Consider the following 17,049-nt stretch of genomic DNA (forward strand, 5'->3'; position numbering starts at 1 on the left):
CTTAAATGGGAGACTCATTTCCCATTGTGCTGACCACCTTTTCTCAGTGCTGGAGGGCAGGGGTGGGGGGCTTTAAAAGAGAAAGAGCCCTCTCAAGAGCTCTAGGAGAAAAGCACTGGGAGGGGCTACACTTTCCATCACCCTGTGCACACTTTACAACAGGCCTGCTCAACTAAGGGCCCCCAGCTGTATTTGGACTACAACTCCCACAATCCCCAGCCTCAGTGGCCAATAGCTAGGGATTATGGGAACTGTAGGCCAGCATCTGCAGGAGGGCCGAAGCTGAGCAGCCCTGCCTCACAAGATGGCGCAGGGGTTTGAGATGGCTCCATTTCCTGTAAAGAAGCCCTCGGGTGCTCGGCAAAGTACCACACCACATAGCGGGAACAGTAGCCTCTGCATGGTGCTAAGCAAACTTGGCCCTCCAGCTGTTGTTGAACTACAATTGCATTATCAAATCATTTATGATAATGATTTATGATAATGATTTGCCCATTATAATAATGGGTGATATGTGAGGAGGGAGGGCTATTATATTCTGAGGACACCTACAGTTGTGGGCATGTGCACACATGTCCATTCTGCACACAGAGGCCCATCACACCTACCATACTGGATCATTTTTAGAAGGACCAGACTGCCAGTGATGGGGTAGGGGACAGACTGTGTCTTCTCAGGTTCCCCTAAACTACAGCACTTTCCTTCTGCTCACAGGAGTGAATGGGAATTCTCAACAATGAATTTGCTCCTATGCAGAAACACCATTGATAAACCTGCTTCTTGCCCCCAACAACCCTAACCACTGAAAATCAAGCCTATTCCCGCCTGCATAACTGTCCTGAGTTCTGTTTCATGGCCACACTAGTGTGTGATAGAAACTTGGGAACTGGGTTTTGTTTTTTTTATGGAGGCACCATCGTGCCTCTGTACTTAAGGTGCAGACTAAAAACAGTCTGTTTTTACATGTAAATTTGCTTGTGAACTTTTTCACATTCTACCACTCATAGTATCTATGGTGCTCACCTGATTTTGTCCAAATATGCTACATCTGAACTAGGTAAGAAGCACTATCACATCTTCAGTTTTTGCAAAGACTGATGAAGAAATGGCTGAGATATAGGAGTTGAAACTTCCTCTATGCAAGTGACCGAAAATTTTATATACCCGTTGTTTCTTGACTCTTTGTACAAAAAAGTGCAAGTATTTCACATACTATGTGCTTTGTATGTATTTCAATTTCAGTCAATTTCAGAAAATTGCTTGCTTGCTTTATTTGTTTTTAGAGTTCTGAGCCTTTAAACTTTCCATTGTAACTTCCGGTTTCAATTTGACAGCACACTGCAGCACATAAGAAACAGCAACGTTTGAGGTTGCTCTGCCTACAACAAGCATGGTTGCTCCCTCTGCTGCAATGCGATTTGTTGTGACAGGATTTGATTGGCAGCACTGTCCCTCCTTTTCCAGCCACACTCCACTCTACAATGTTGGTCCCCAGCCACTCTCCCCGAGCCCACAAAATGCAATTAAAACTGAAGTGATGAAATTCTTCTGCACGAATTTTCGATTTCTATTTAAAACAGAAAACACCGTCACCACAGCTACAAGACTCACAAATTCCAGCTCACTACAAAGACTTTGGGGATGTTCTCTCATTCTCACTGATTGTACAATACTGTGGTGAACTGGATTTCTGGGTGTGGGTTTTGAAATTATTGGGTTTGTTTGTTCTCAATATTTATCTTATTATATTTCTTAATTTATTTATAAATTTCATGTGTAATAAAAAATGAAAACAACTTACAACAACAAAAATAAATGAAATAAGATCACATCTTAAAATATTAACACATCATATCCACACAAATCTATACAATTCCGATATAACAAATGCATGCACAACAATGCACAACATTAGCAAACAAATAATTTAAAAACATTCAGTATCAATTACCAATGAGTATTCATTACATACCACCTTAGGTGGCACAGCAGGGAAATGCTTGACTAACAAGCAAAAAGGTTGCCAGTTCGAATCCCCGCTGCTACTATATCAGGCAGCAGCAATATAGGAAGATGCTGAAAGGCATCATCTCACACTGTGCGGGAGGAGACAATGGTAAACCCCTCCTGTATCCTACCAAAGAGAAACACAGGGCTCTGAGGGTGCCAGGAGTTGAAATTGACTCTTCAGCAGGTGCTGTAGCTCAGTGGCAGAGCAGATGCTTTTCATGCAGAAGGTCCCAGGTTCAATCCTTGGTAGGAATGAGAAAGGTCTGAAGCCCTGGAGAGCCTCTGCCAATTAGGATAGACACTACTGACCTAGATGGACCAGTTTCATATGATTTGTAGCTAGGTCTCCCATATCCAAACCAAGCGCGCATGTGTGCACTTGTGCACACACACACATCCCCAATGGTTCTTAAGCAGTTCCATCCTTGCTTCTGGCACTTCTCCCTTGAACATAGGAAGCTGCTTTCTACCGAGTCAGACCATTGGTCCATGTAGCTCAGAAAGAATTGTCTACACAGACTGGCAGCAGCTTCTCCAAGGTTGCAGGCAAGAGTTTTTCTCAGCCCTATCTTGGAGATGCCAGGGAGGGAACTTGGAACCTTCTGCAAGCATGCAGATGCTCTCCGCAGAGCAGCCCCATCCCCTAAGGGGACTATCTTACAGTGTTCACTAGGGATGTGCACGAACCTGGTTCAGAGGTGTGTGGGGTAGCTTTAAGGACGGGGGAGGGTACACAGCGCATCAGAGGGGGAAGCATGGCGGGAGAGGGGAGTAAGTGCACCTTCCCCCGTCCTTAAAGCTATCCCTGCCACCATCGGCTCAAAGGGTGCCGGTTTCGTGCACATCCCTAGTGCTCACACATGTAGTCTCCCACTCAAATGCCAACCAGGAGAGGCCCTGCTTAGCAAAGGAGACAATTCATGCCTCCTACCACAAGACCAGCTCTCCTCCCTGGAACAATGGAGACACACACACACACACACACACACACACACACACACACACCACTTCTCCAACAGTTTCCAAAACTCTCAGCTCCAAAAGTGATTTGCCCTGGGGCATGAGGTGGCTACTCTTTGAGAAGGAAGTCTCCAAAGGCCTCTTGAGTCATTAGAGCTAACTGCATGGCTCTTCTGGCTGCAGCGCTGAGCTCTCCAGGCCATACAGAGTGTTCTCTGCAGTACACATCCCATATGGTTTGAGGCAAGAAAGTGTTAAATAGTCACTAGCCGACCCCACACAGAGCATCTGTGCAGCGCTTTGGGGCCGGGTGTTTCCCCCTCCCTCTTCCTCCTGCCCCGGTCTCTCCACTCTTCCCCTTCCATCCAGCCCCTTGCTCTTTAGCCCTCCTCCCCTCCCGATCCCCCCCCCCACAGAGCCTCACCAGGCGGCGGGCGGCCAAGAAGGGCCTCGCCGCCGCTGTTTTTTCTCCCTCCCGTCCACCCACTGCCGCGGCTTTTCTCTCCCCCCACTCCACCCACCCGCTGCCGCTTCTCCCCCCCCCGCCCGCCACTGCCTTTCTCGCCCTGCCACCACCGCCGCCACTCTTCTTTCCCGCCCGCCCACCCTGCTGGTACTTTTCTCTCCTTCGCCTTGCCCGCTGCCGCTGCCAGCACTTAATTCTTCCCCCTCTCCTCCTCACTCTGCCGGCCTCTCGCCGGAACTCTCGCAGTGTGTCGCGAGAGTTCCGCCGCCAAATCCTGGACACACATGCCGGCTAAGAGAAATAATGATATAGATAGCAAATGTGCATTCACAGCCCCGACTTCCAACAAGGCCCGATTTATCAGAGTCAGTGCAGAGATTCCACTGAGATTCCATGGTTCAAGTGCAGGCCACTAACCCCACGACTTCAAGCAAGATGCACCAGTCAGGGTGGGAGTTTGCCCAACAATCCTCGCTTTGCACTGTGCCACCCGCTCTGATCCGGACGGGCTTTAGACAGTTATTTGGATTAGCAGCAATCAGCATGGGGGAAAGCGCAGCACTTCGATCCTTATCGGGCTCAAGGGTGTATGAGATATGTGGAGTTTTTACACTCGGTGCTAAAAAACCCAGCTCCGGCTGACATTCAGACAAAGGCTGCACTTGCAGCAATATGTTGCACTAGCTAGGTCTGCTACGTGGGAAGCTTGTGTTCCAGACTAGCGTTGTGCTAGCACAAACAGCCTTGTGCAACATGTTATGCAACTGATGGTGCATTTTCTGCTGGGGAAATTCTTTTTCAGTCTAAGTTGCAGGAAATATTTATTTATTTTATTTTATTTATTTTTACATTTATATCCCACTCTTCCTCCAAGGAGCCCAGAGCGGTGTACTACATACTTAGGTTTCTCCTCACAACAACCCTGTGAAGTAGGTTAGGCTGAGAGAGAAGTGACTGGCCCAGAGTCACCCAGCTAGTTTCATGGCTGAATGGGGATTTGAACTTGGGTCTCCCGGGTCCTGGTCCAGCACTCTAGCCACTACGCCACGCTGGCTCCTAGAGTTGCACTAGAGGGCAACCTCAAACATCACCACCACTTTATGCACCTATGCAACCTTCATGTGGATGTGCAACTTTTTCATACCAGTGCAGCATTAAGCTGGATGCCAGCCTCGATCCGGAAGAACCCTTGGAGCACAACTATGTGGGAGGGACTACCGCTCAGGGGAAGAGCACGTACTTCCAATGTCGAAGATCCCATGTTCAATCCCCAGCATCTCAAGGGAGCTCATGCATCAGGTTTGCGAAGCCTCTGCCTGAGAACCTGGAGAGGTGCTAGCCGTCAGGGATGTGCACGGAGCCGGTTCAGAGGCCCTTTATGGTTCCGTTGGTTCAAAGGCAGGGGGGTAACTTTAAGGGCAGGGGAGGATGCACTTACCCCTTTCTGCCCCTTTGTAAACTGGTCCGGTGGGGCGGCAGCATACCTCACCACTGCCCCATCCCCTCGTCGGACCGGAAGTAAGCGGAAGTGAGCAAAGGGGAATGGACTGTCTGTGGGGGAGGTAAGCTTTTAAAGGTTTCCTCCCCTCGCCCCTTGGAGCCTTTTCTCATGATCGTGCGAAAGGTCTCACTGTGGAGCAGAACTACATGTCAACAGTATAGATTGGATCCTGAAGGCTACATGGCATGCAACTGCCTGCAGTGTAGACTGGATGGGAACCATCCAGCACAAAGATTGGATTGTATGCGGACCATGGGAGTTAGACATGCATCAGCTGCCGAGGAGAGGCAGCCCTCAGTAATGCAGATGCTCTCCTTTCTCTGGGCCCACAAGCCACAGGATTCTATGATCAAAGTGGCCGCCGGCTGCCTGGGAGTATTTTAAAGCCATGCAGCAGCACAGACAACCCCAAAAGAAGGTAGGATAGGCTCAGTTTTCCTCCTACTTAATTTTTAACCTGGGTGCCTGATCAGGGCGACCCAGGTTTGGAGCTGCTGGGTCAGGAGGCCTCCCGGCTCTCCGGACAACCACAATCCCTTTGTTAACCCCATCCCACCCAGGGATCTGTGGTCATGAGAACAGCCTCAATGTCCTTTTCTAGTAGAAAATGTCACATAATCCCTATCCATCCCCAGCACAGTACCTCCAGTTGACTATTGCTGGTGTCTATCTTATGTTTCCTTTTTAGATTGTGAGCCCTTTGGGGACAGGGAGCCATCTTATTTATTTATTATTTCTCTGTGTAAACTGCCCTGAGCCATTTTTGGAAGGGTGGTATAGAAATAAAATCAAACAGATAGATAGACAGATAGATAGATAAACTAGCTGACCCCGCAGAGAACTTCTGTGTGCTAGTTGGGGCCAGCCGTGCGCCCCCCCCACGCCGGATTCGCCCGCCGCCCACCATTATTATTTCTCCCCGCCGCCAGCACCTCCTCCTCCTGGCCGGTGTGACCTCCTTGCCGCCACCATTATTTCTCCCTGCCGCCGCCTCCTGCCTCCTCCTCTAGGCCGGCATGGCTTCGCTCGCCATCCGCCTACCTCCTCGCCACCGCCATTATTTCTCCGTGCCGCCGCTGCCTCCTCCCGGCTGGCTGGGCAGGCTCTCCTCGCCCCCACCATTATTTCTCTCCTGCCTGTCCACTATTTTTTCTCTCCCACCCACCTCTCCCCCCCTTCTGCCCCAGTCCATTCCCCAGTCCGTTCCCAGTCCTCCCCCTGCCGACCGCAGTTTCTTGCCAGCTTTAAAGCTGGCCCATCCCCTCCTGGGCTGCCTCCTCACTCCGCCACCGAACCACATTTGTGCAACATTAGGTGGAGGGCAGGAGAGAGGGAGCTTAAAATGTTTTCAAGCTGCTTAAAGGATTAGCTTGGGGGGAAAACGTAGCATCAGAGGCAGAAACCCAGAAGCTAGACTTCTGAAAACAATTTTTACATTCCAAACTCACTTGCAGAGCTCCATGCTGGCTCCTAGAGAAGCTTGGTTTGCATTGACAGAGATGGCTCTGCAGTAGCCAAAACATTTTCTGGACACCACAGAGGTGAGGAGTGTCCCCAGTTCTCTCCCTCTTCACACACCCATCTCCAGCCAATTGTGTGCCATGCTATACAGCTGCATTATACAATCCTTGGCTGTTGATATTGGTTCAGACCCACATTTTTTGATTGGCTTATGACGACATAAAGGCAATGTTAGTGTTAAACTACCCATAGGGCCATGTGTGCTCTGTGATTCCATAGAAAGCAGCAAAGATTTAAATTTTCTGAGTAACTTAGCTTTTATTTAGGAAAAATAAGCTTTTAGCCCTTCAGACTGTGAAGAAATGTTTGAAAGTGTGCAAGCCATGACGGCTGAAATCTCAACAAGCCAGAGAAGTGGAGGAATAATATTATCTATGGCTAGCAGACAGCTTTCTCTGCTCCACATAATTCCTTCCTTCCTTCTGGATGACTAGCAAAACTAGAATTATTTATAACAACATTTATAAACTGCCTCAAACAACCAGTGGCTAGGCGAAAATTAATTTTTGCAAATTAATTATGCATAACAGTAAAAAATGCACAATTAGGCACAAATCTGAGTGAGTGTGATACATTTATTTCACCTGCATAATTTATGCAGGTCCCAGAACAGAATTGGGGTTTTTTTTAAAAAAAGGATGTAGTATACACAGCCCTGCTTGTACAGTCCTGTACTTTCTGGGCCCAGAAAACTACCCCCTTCCTTATATACCCCACCATGTCCTCTAAGACTGAAAACACCCCCTTAGCACTACCGCACATGCTGCAAGTCAGCAGAGTTAGGGCAAACACAGGGGCATTCTTAAGGGCTACTCCCCAAACGGAGCCCTCCCACTGTGATCTCCTTTCCTAACGTGCCTCTGGACAGCGAACAGTGGCTAACAGCTGTTCTGGTTCCCCTCAGCCCTGCCTTACCACCCAGTCTCCTTAGGACTGCACCAGTGGGGTCAGGAAATCTAGGATAATCTATGGAATTTGTGTAATGCCGGCGGTGATCCCTGGATGCCGGCGTAATACCAGCACAGGAAACCCATCTAGGCATTGTGCCAGCTCAAGGGCTTCTTCCAGAGAAATTATACAGAAGCTGGGACGGGTCGCTGAGGGACTGGCTTCCAGTCACTCACATTCACTGTCCAGTGCCTAACACAGGCATGTCAAAAGGCACACCCTGGTCCCCATGATGAGCCAGAACCACCTCCAAGTGACCAAGCAAATAAGCTTTCATCAGAGTCTGTAACTCAGTTTGTAACAAAATGGAACGCAGCATAGATTGTTGCGCGCTGGAGAGAGGTGTTATAAGTGGCCAGTACTAGTCAATAATCTGACCACCATAATTCAAATGGAAGTTCCGTGTGCATTACACTGCAGAAGCTGGGTCTGGATATTATCAGGGCATGGCTAACCTAGTCAAGCTTTTAATTTATCATTTTAAAGGTTTTATTGTATTTTAAATTGTTTTAATTATGCTAATGCTGTAATGGCCTTTATATTGTGAACCGCCATGGGACTTTTTTGTATAGGGTGGTATACAAGTGAAATGGCTTGGGTCCAGGGTATTTAAGAGAGAGTCTCCTTGGTTATGAACCCTGCCGCCTGTCACGATCTTCTGGAGAGGTCCGGTTATGGTTGCCACCAGCTTGTTTGGCAGCAACCCGGGACCGGGCTTTCTCTGTGGCTGCCCCAGGGCTTTGGAATATGCTCCCAGGTGAAATAAGAGCATCTCCTTCTCTGATGGTTTTCAAGAAGACCCTCAAGAGTAACCTATTCTCGCAGGTTTAATTTAATAATTTGTTTTAATAATTGTTTTATGCTATTGTTTTTATTGTTTGTTTTACGTTACAGTTTTTATTGTTTTGTATATTTTAATCTGTGTTGATTTTTAAATATTGTTTTAAGTTTTGTACACTGCCCAGAGATGTAAATATCAGGTGGTATAAAAATATGATAGATAGATAGAATAATAAAGTAAGTAAAGTGTGCCATCAAGTCGGTGTTGTCTCCTGGCGCCCACAGAGCCCTGTGGTTTTCTTTTGGTATAATACAGGAGGTGAGATGAGATGATGCCTTTTGGCATCTTCCTCGATCACTGCTGCCCGATATAGGTGTTTCCCATAGTCTAGGAAACATACCAGTGGGGATTCGAACTAGCAATCTTCTGCTTTTTAGTCAAGCATTTCCCCGCTGTGCCACTTAAGGTGACTCCAGATAAAATAATACTAGATAAATAAATAACAAAACAACTGTGGCAAGATTTCTCAGTCCCTCTGTGTTGAGGCCTACTCTGTTGGCCTCAACATAGCACAACAGAAAACTTGCCTATTTTCTTCTACAAGTTGAGAATCCTTTATCCGGACTGCTTGGAACCAGAGGTGTTCTGGATTTCGGATTTTTCCGGATTTTGGAATATTTTCATAAACGAGGTATCTTGGAACCCCTGAAGTTCCTTCCTTCCTTGCAACCCAGGACTGGCTTTGGCAGAAGGTCTCAACAACCCCTGAAGTTCCTTTGCATCTTCCCGCCAAGCTCCTTCCCGCCTTCCCCTCACACACACTTCTCAATAGGACCGCACTCCTTCCCACCTTCCCTCCTCCCCCTCTCTCAGACCAGCTTGAGAAGCATGTGAGTGGCAGTGCTTGAGAAGCAGTAAACAAAAGGCAGATAGCAAAGCCTGAGGGGAAGAACTAAAAGGGGAGCTAACGAGTTGAGGAAGCAGCAACAGCGAGTTTAGGGGCCATAAGCGATCGCTCCTGCAAACTGCGCATCCTGCCCTATCCCGGCCCCAATGCTTCCCAGCCGTTTACAGAGCTGCCGTAATGTTCTCTCTGTGAATTGCGGGCTTTTTGCTGCTTTGTTATACAGTACTGTATATACTCTGTTAGCTGCTGAGTTGGGGCCGGGATTGGTTTGGGGGCTGAGGGTTTTTTGTGTGTGTGAGAGAGAGGCTGAAGCTACAAGCATTTCTCTTTCTCTCGGCATGGTGTCTGGATTTCGGAGCTTTCCGGATTTCGGGAGTCCGGATAAAGGTTTCCCGACCTGTACTCATTAATACCGCCCTACCAACACCACCAACACCCAGTTTTTATTCTTCACTGTGTTGGTAGAAATCTTCTCTACCAGCTCAGGTGAAGCCTGTTAGCCCAGGGGCTTTTTTGACAGCACTTCATTGAACAGCTTGCCAGGATTTGGGGGGCGGGGGGAGACACAAAAAACCACAGATTTACAGCTAAGACCACCTCCTGAAAGCATTCAGGCAGCCCACAAACTCTTATATTTCCATATTTAAAAATTAAGTGTGATGACAGCAAACTCTGAATTTAATGAAAAATGCCTCTGCCTAATAATATACCAAAGAATGCAAAATTTTAAACAGGAAGAAAACACACATGTGCACGCACACGCATATACACACACCACTGCTGCCTACAGCACTAAACAGATTTAAAATGCAGCACTGAAGCCTTGCCACGTGAAGCAAAGCACACCACTTCCCCTGTCACAACCTAACCACACCTGCCACACTGGCCTTTCCGGCCACCCAACCATACCCAGCTGCCAGCTCATCTCTCTTGCTGCAATAACTAGGACCCTACAAAGCCAGGGATGAGAGAGAAGGAAAAGCAGCACCTCTGGCTACAGAGGTACAGCCAAGCTGTGCTTCATTTCTCTGACTCAAAATAGTCGTGGTGGCAGTGAGACTGATATGGAAAAAGCAGCCAAGAAAGGCCCAATATGGTAGGTACCTTCTCCAAAGTTACTGGCAAGGCTGCAGGGAGCGGTCTGTATCCTACAATTCCACAGAAGTGCAGAAAGAGCACAGAGTTCAGCTTCTGGGGAATCTTAGCTTTCATCACAACTATTATATATTTTGAAAAGTCTGTGGGTTGTGTTTGTGCGACAGAAAGTCATATTTTGACTTTCAAAATATCCATTTTGTTTATCTTATTTATTTGTTATTTCTCTGCTTTTTCCAAATGCCCAGAGGCATTTTTGGAAAGATGGTATAGAAATTGAATAAATAATAAATAAGTAAATAATAAAATATTTCCCGATTGCCTACGCTACAGGTACCAAATTTCGCACTCACAATTCTGCCACCGAAATTAGCTGAATGAATTTTTTTTTACACCAAAATATGCCGGGGGAAAGGTTATTGATTGATTGATTGTATTTTTTAGGAGGAATTCTGAATATAATCACCAGGTTTTAACGGTTTTTGTTCTGAAGAGATTTTTAACACTCAATAATCAGATCAATAATTCAAAAATGACATCATGCCCAAGAAAAGCAGGAGGTTTTTCTCAGATTCAAATTTACCATATACTGAGGTTATTCTCACATGCGGAGGAAACCTGGCTAAGGGTCAAGCCCGCTCTCCCCGCAGAACCCCCTTAGGCTCTCCACACCGCTCGTGTGGAGAGCCTTACTGTATAGTGATTATTCAATAAAATGAATGTTTGAAGTTGACATCCTACAAATTTAATTTTCCTTTTGCCAGCACATTAATTTAAAATTTATAAATAAATAAATATACACACACACGATTGCATCTATTGTATATTTTGAAGAGTTTATTTGTGGATTTGTTTGTGTGAAATAGTCACATTTCCCGATTATCTACAGATATCAAATTTTGCATAAACAATCCTGCCACTTAAAGAAGCTGAATGCTCTATTTTCTACACCATAATATGCTGGGGGGAAGCTGTAAATAACCTTTTAAATGCAAAATGGCATTGCCCGGTCAAAAACGGTTCTCACCTACTCGTTTAAAATAAAAGGAAAGTTCCTAGCCCTTATGGTATTCTTCAGGGCACTTATGGCAATGCTGGGTGAGATCTTGGAGGGTCAAGTAGTGACCAAATGGGATTACAAATAATATTTTGTTATGTATTCTTTGCATTCTGTAATGAATTTCAAATCTTATACTGCTGTTATCAGTATTATTGAAATAATTTGTTATGATTGAGTTGATCTGTTATTTTGAATTCCTGTATTAGGGTTTGCAATGAATTGTTTGCAACGAAACCTTGATTTGCATTGTTGCTGTACTTGTACATATTGCTGCTTTATTATTAATGCTATTTTGCTGCAAACGGCTTTGAGTACATTCTTTGAGGGAAAATGGCATACAAATATATTGGTTTTCAGTGGTGATGGTACAAGGGCAGGTTTAGTGCTTTACATGACTCTTCACCATTTCCTATGACTAACAGTGCCAGAATTATGCAAAAGAGAGTTATGCAAGGTAAGTATTGGAAATCATGCAGACTGGTTTAATATTCATAATTTATAGATGCTATGAGTCAGCTTCTCTTACTGAAGAATTTAAGTCCTTTTGAAAATTAATGTTTTTTAAACAGAAAAGACAGAACCCTGAGTACTCTGCTGATGACGATGGATGCTACTGCGACAGAAGTGCTTGCAGCAGTAAACAGAGTGTTAAAGTGACATAAACTCCTAGTGCAATGAACTGATAGGGCATTAATTAACGTGGTTTCTTCAGATACGGCAGTTGGGATCTGGCTGACCTTTGACTAAAAAAAATCTCAACCAGCAGTAAACTCAGATGACTTGTGTCAACAGGAAAGTCCAGAGTCTCTTGTAATATATTGCAACTATGTACCAGGACTGGAATGAACAATTGTAATTCACCATAATAAACCTGGGCTAGTCAAACACTCAAAGACTAAGAAGAGTATATTTACCTATGGAAATTTTATTCCCTTTTGTCCTGAAAGATACATATATACACACAGACACAGATGCACGCATGCATGCACCCACTCCAGAGAAAGACACAAAAATTCCATCCAGCTTAAAACAAAAATAAGGAAAAAACAAAAAGCCTTATATTCCATAATATGTCAATACAAGTTTCCAGAATTGTAGCTTAAAAAAAAAAAAATGAAGCCTCAATCAATACCAGACGATGCAATTTTTAAAAATGAGAAGAACTTCCTCACGCATGTGGTAAAAATAAATGCAAGTTGCTTCCAAGCACAGATGCTGCCCAAGTGAGTAGGAGGAAGCAAACTTATAATTCCATGGGAACAATTTCAGATGGAGTTGGAGCCCCTGCGTAGCGACCAGTCAGAAAATGTCTGTGCAGAGTTCCTTTTTCTTCTTCTTCTTCTTTTTTTTGGGGGGGGGGGCTATTATATAAATAAATTATGCCAGGGCATGAGCTCCAGCTTTAGAGTTCAATGTCCTTGCACCTCCAGCGAAAGGAGCCCCATGCAGTTGGAGAACTGAGAAAAACCTCCGCTAAAACCCTCTAGTGTTACTGCCAGTTAAGCCTTGTGTGGGCATAACACTACTAACCCCTTTGCAAGCGACTGGGGAAAGGATCAGTTGCTCCTTTCCTCTTCTCACCTATGCACATAACCCCCTCCCTTCTCTCCCCAGTGTTAACCAGGATGTATCATTATGCTGACACAGGCACTAACCATGATTAAAGTTAACCAGAGTTAGCAATCCAGTTTCATACCCTAGTTTCAAACTTTGATCATTATGTGCCACAGCTAGCACCAGTAGACACAATGCTGATCCATGGTTAATGCTGACAAAGTAAAGGAGGGAGGGATCTGTGAAGCACGAGGGATCTCGTGCTTTGCATAAGAACATAGGAAGCTGCCATATACTGAGTCAGACCATAGGTCCATCTAGCTCAGTGTTGTCTACACAGACTGGCAGCGGCTTCTCCAAGATTGCAGGCAGGAATCTCTCTCAGCCTTATCTGGAGATGCCAGGGAGGGAGCTTGGAATCTTCTGCTGGTATTCTGAATGGGTGGGGAGGGGCTGTGGTGGTCCACCATGAGACCATCCCTTTGAGGAGGTGCCTGGAGGTCCATGCACTAGGGCAGACCCAGACAGTCACCTAGGAACCAAACCTTGGTGGCAGCAGGTATGGCACCGCCACCGCCAAAAGTGAATAGCTGCTGTGGCTCGCAGTGGTAGCTGGGGTGGGGTGGTGAGGAAGGGGGTGGAGAATCATTGCCGATCTGTCAAGAGATAAATAGAGCTGGCTTGATATGCTTAAACTTATTTAAATGCATTAGAGATCAACTGGGTAAAACCCTGCCTGCATGATTCTAGGAACATAGGAAGCTGCCTTCTAGTGAGTCAGACCACTGGTTCATCTAGCTCAGTATTGTCTACATAGACTGGCAGTGGCTTCTCCAAAGTTGCAGCCAGGAGTCACTGTCAGCCCTATCTTGGCGATGCCAGGGAGGGAACTTGGAACCGTCTGCATGCAAGCATGTAGATGCTCTTCTCAGAGTGGCTCCATCTTCCTAACGGAAATATCTTACAGTGCTCACACATCAAGTCTCCCATTCATATGCAACCAGGGTGGGCCCTGCTTAGCTAAGGGGACAAGGCATGCTTGCTACCACAAGACCAGCTCAAGCCCAGCTCAATCAACCAGTCATGCTTACTACCACAAGACCAGGTACAATCTCTTGCATTTCAAGGAACAGCTGAGAAAGTCCCTTGCCTGAAACTTCAGAGCCCATGCCAGTCACTGTAAACAATACACTGCCAAGAGTAAATGAACCAAGAGCCTTGTGTGGTATATAAGGAGGCTTGGTAGGTTCATACACAAGCCTGCTCCAAATTTCTTAACCAGAGTTAAGAGATTGGCAGCATTATTTCTGCACAATATCTCAAGGCAGAAAATGCTGGTCTATCTGTAGATGAAACAGCCAGAAAACAATGTCCCGCCATTGGGACATGTGCTTTGCAGTTCAGCAAGCATAAGCTCCATACATATATGTAAGAGCCAGCAGGGTATCATGGTTCACTGAATGAGCTGTCCCCCAGCAAGACCCTAATTCAAATCTCACCTCAGCCATGACCTATGTCATTAGGTGGCCTTCGGCAAGCCAGTCAGCTGGCTCTTGTGACCAGCAATAGGGTAGGACAGATGTCCTATCCCAGTTCATGAGCTGTGCACGATCCAGTTGTGTGATCGTGTGCTCATAAAAAGCAAGGTGGGAGGTGGAGGAAGTGTCCACCTCTGAGGCTCTCACTAAGTAAGGAGGGCTACGTCCTGCCCAGCAGCTGCATCCAACTGTTTAATAAGGTAGGAGGAAAAGCCTCTTAACCAGCGGGCATCTTGCACACAATGACTTCCCCGCCTCCTACCTTGCTTTTTACAAGCACATGATCACAAATCAGGAGCACACAAAGGCCCTACACTTGGGAAGGACACTTGTCCTACTCAATAACCATCATGTGAACTAGGCTACTCTCCTTCTCAAGCTCCTTTCAAGTCTTCAAATCATACACAACAGGAGTTCTCAAACTTGGTTCCCCAGATATTGTTGGACTACAACTTCCATCATTGCCAGCCACAATGGCCTTTGAGGCTAGGGATAATGGGAGTTGTAGTCAACAGCATCTGGGGACCAAAGGCTGGGAACCCCTTATTTATTTGTTTGTTTGTTTGTTAATGTATTTTTATACCACCCAAAACTTACGTCACTGGGCGGTTTACAACAAAATAAAAACAGAAAGTAAAACATAGAGAGAGAGTGGGGTGGAAATCACATGAAGGAAGCCCCAGACATGTACAATTTTATAGACATATTTATTTTAAAATATGTTTATGCTGCCACTGATAAGGGCTTTTCACAACACACAACAACAGAAAAAAATTAACCCAATGATTCTGTAACACTCTTTGAAGGCGGACAGGGAAGGGGCAGGGAATGCGGACACAATCCTGTTCCCTCCCTCTCTCCACACACACACAACACATTTTGAAGGTGTGGAAGGGTTGTCTTGCCACCCCCATCAAATCTGCAAGATGAGAACACTAACCAGCTTTACAACTAACAAAACTTGACTACTAAGTAATCTTAGAAGGATTGCATAATCAAATGCATGCAAAGCGCTATATAAGTGTGCTTTGCACACTGAGCAAGCCCCATATAAATGTTTAATAGAGTGCTCTTTATATCACAATGAGCTGTTACACAAACAGGGAGTTAGGTGTGCACTCTGGGGAATGCAAACCAAGAGTAAGACAAGACTTGAGATACACCCCACTTCACCACATTCTTGCACAGCACCAATTCATTCCACTGTTACTTGCACAGGAGAAATCCATAGGGGATTATGAACATATGAAGGTGCCTTGCCCAACCAGGCAGGGTCTTTCCCATCACCTTGGTCTTTTAAGTGGAGATACAAGGGACTGAACCTGGGACCTTCATGTGCTCACCCACTGAGCTGCATTCCCTCCTATAAGGAAGTGCCCTTGGTCTCTAATGTATGAATTAGGTGCAAGGCATTTCCAGAAGAGCCACCCAGCAGCAAACCATCCAAGGGTGTATTTTAGCAACCCAAGAATGATGGAGCTGATCTCAATTAAGCTGTTGCATACTCATGCTTCTAGGGCAGTGATTTAACATTGTAGCTTGTATGGCACAGTCTGTTCTTCTTTTGTGCATATGTTTCCTCCCCCCCCCCCCCAAAAAAACATTACTCATCTTGCTGAATTAAAAGGCTACATCCCACCTCAACATTAGCGTCTTACTGAGTGGGCTTCACTGTTTGCTTACAGTGCCTTGCAATTTGGGAAAGACTTTTGCAGAGGGCTTACACCAGGGGTGGGTTGGTTTTTTTTGCAAAATAAAGATGAACAAACGTTACCTGATTGGGCTGAATTTTGGGCACATGCACTTTCCACATCTGAGCTTCCCTAGAGATTGCCATCTCCAGGAGGAGAGACAATCTCTGGCTTTCCAGGGTTCCCGAAAACTTCATGGTACCCCTTGGGTCTGCCTGCCACCCAACTGGATACAGTTACCTGCAAAGGAAACACCAAAGAGTTAGACATTCAGCCATGACAGGCACATACTATACAGCATTATTCTCCTGCTTTTTCAGATCTGGGGCCACCTTCAACTATTACAGCCACACACAGCTGGTCTCTCGCTCTCATTTTCTGCTTCTCTCCCTTAATAGCTTGCCAGGGGTTCAATATGAAGATTGGGAATGGCCAACAAGGGCTGTTTACCAGTCTCCCCCTGCAAAGTTCAGCCACAGAGGAGTGTTGGGTGCATTTTAGGTCATGCTCCCAGTTCATGGGTGGCCACAGTGACACAGAACAGGCCAGCCAAGGCCCTGGGTGAATTAAGTTCTCTGAAATGTATCCCAAAATCCTCTATAAGGAGTCTCAGTTTCCATGACAGACATGGAGGAGTTCCTTGGCAGACAAGCCAATGTGGAAATAGTTACCTGAAATCAGAAGGTGTGAAAAACCACCTCATGCTACATGTTATGTGCAGTGTTCCCTCTAACAGGGATTCCCAGATGTTGTTGACTACAACTCCCATAATCCCCAAGCAAAAGCCGTTGCAGCTAGGGATTCTGGGAGTTGTAGTCAACAACATCTGGGAATCCCTGTTAGAGGGAACACTGGTTACGTGACCCTTAACAGGAACTGCGTGAGGACAAGCTACTATGCTACAAGCACAATTAGAAGTATGTTTATGATTCTCTGGAAAGACCCATAGCTGCATTATTATTAAGCAGTATTATAGTTGTATACTGCTTTTCAACAAACATTCTGCTGAGCAGTTTA

At 45.9% G+C, this 17,049-nt stretch overlaps 1 protein-coding gene across 2 annotated transcripts in view; it reads right to left on the bottom strand.

The window, feature by feature from the left end:
• The window catches only part of CCNI (cyclin I), an 81,106-nt gene that overhangs the window by 23,164 nt on the left and 40,893 nt on the right, over nucleotides 1-17,049 (bottom strand). For both annotated transcript variants that reach the window (XM_053257952.1, XM_053257951.1), the window contains one exon: nucleotides 16,116-16,272. In XM_053257952.1, coding sequence (XP_053113927.1) covers nucleotides 16,116-16,229 — 114 coding nt within the window. In that variant the 5' untranslated portion in view covers nucleotides 16,230-16,272. The remainder of the gene's footprint in view (nucleotides 1-16,115; nucleotides 16,273-17,049) is intronic.

This window comes from Hemicordylus capensis, chromosome 5, assembly GCF_027244095.1.
Source record: "Hemicordylus capensis ecotype Gifberg chromosome 5, rHemCap1.1.pri, whole genome shotgun sequence".
NCBI lineage: Eukaryota > Metazoa > Chordata > Lepidosauria > Squamata > Cordylidae > Hemicordylus > Hemicordylus capensis.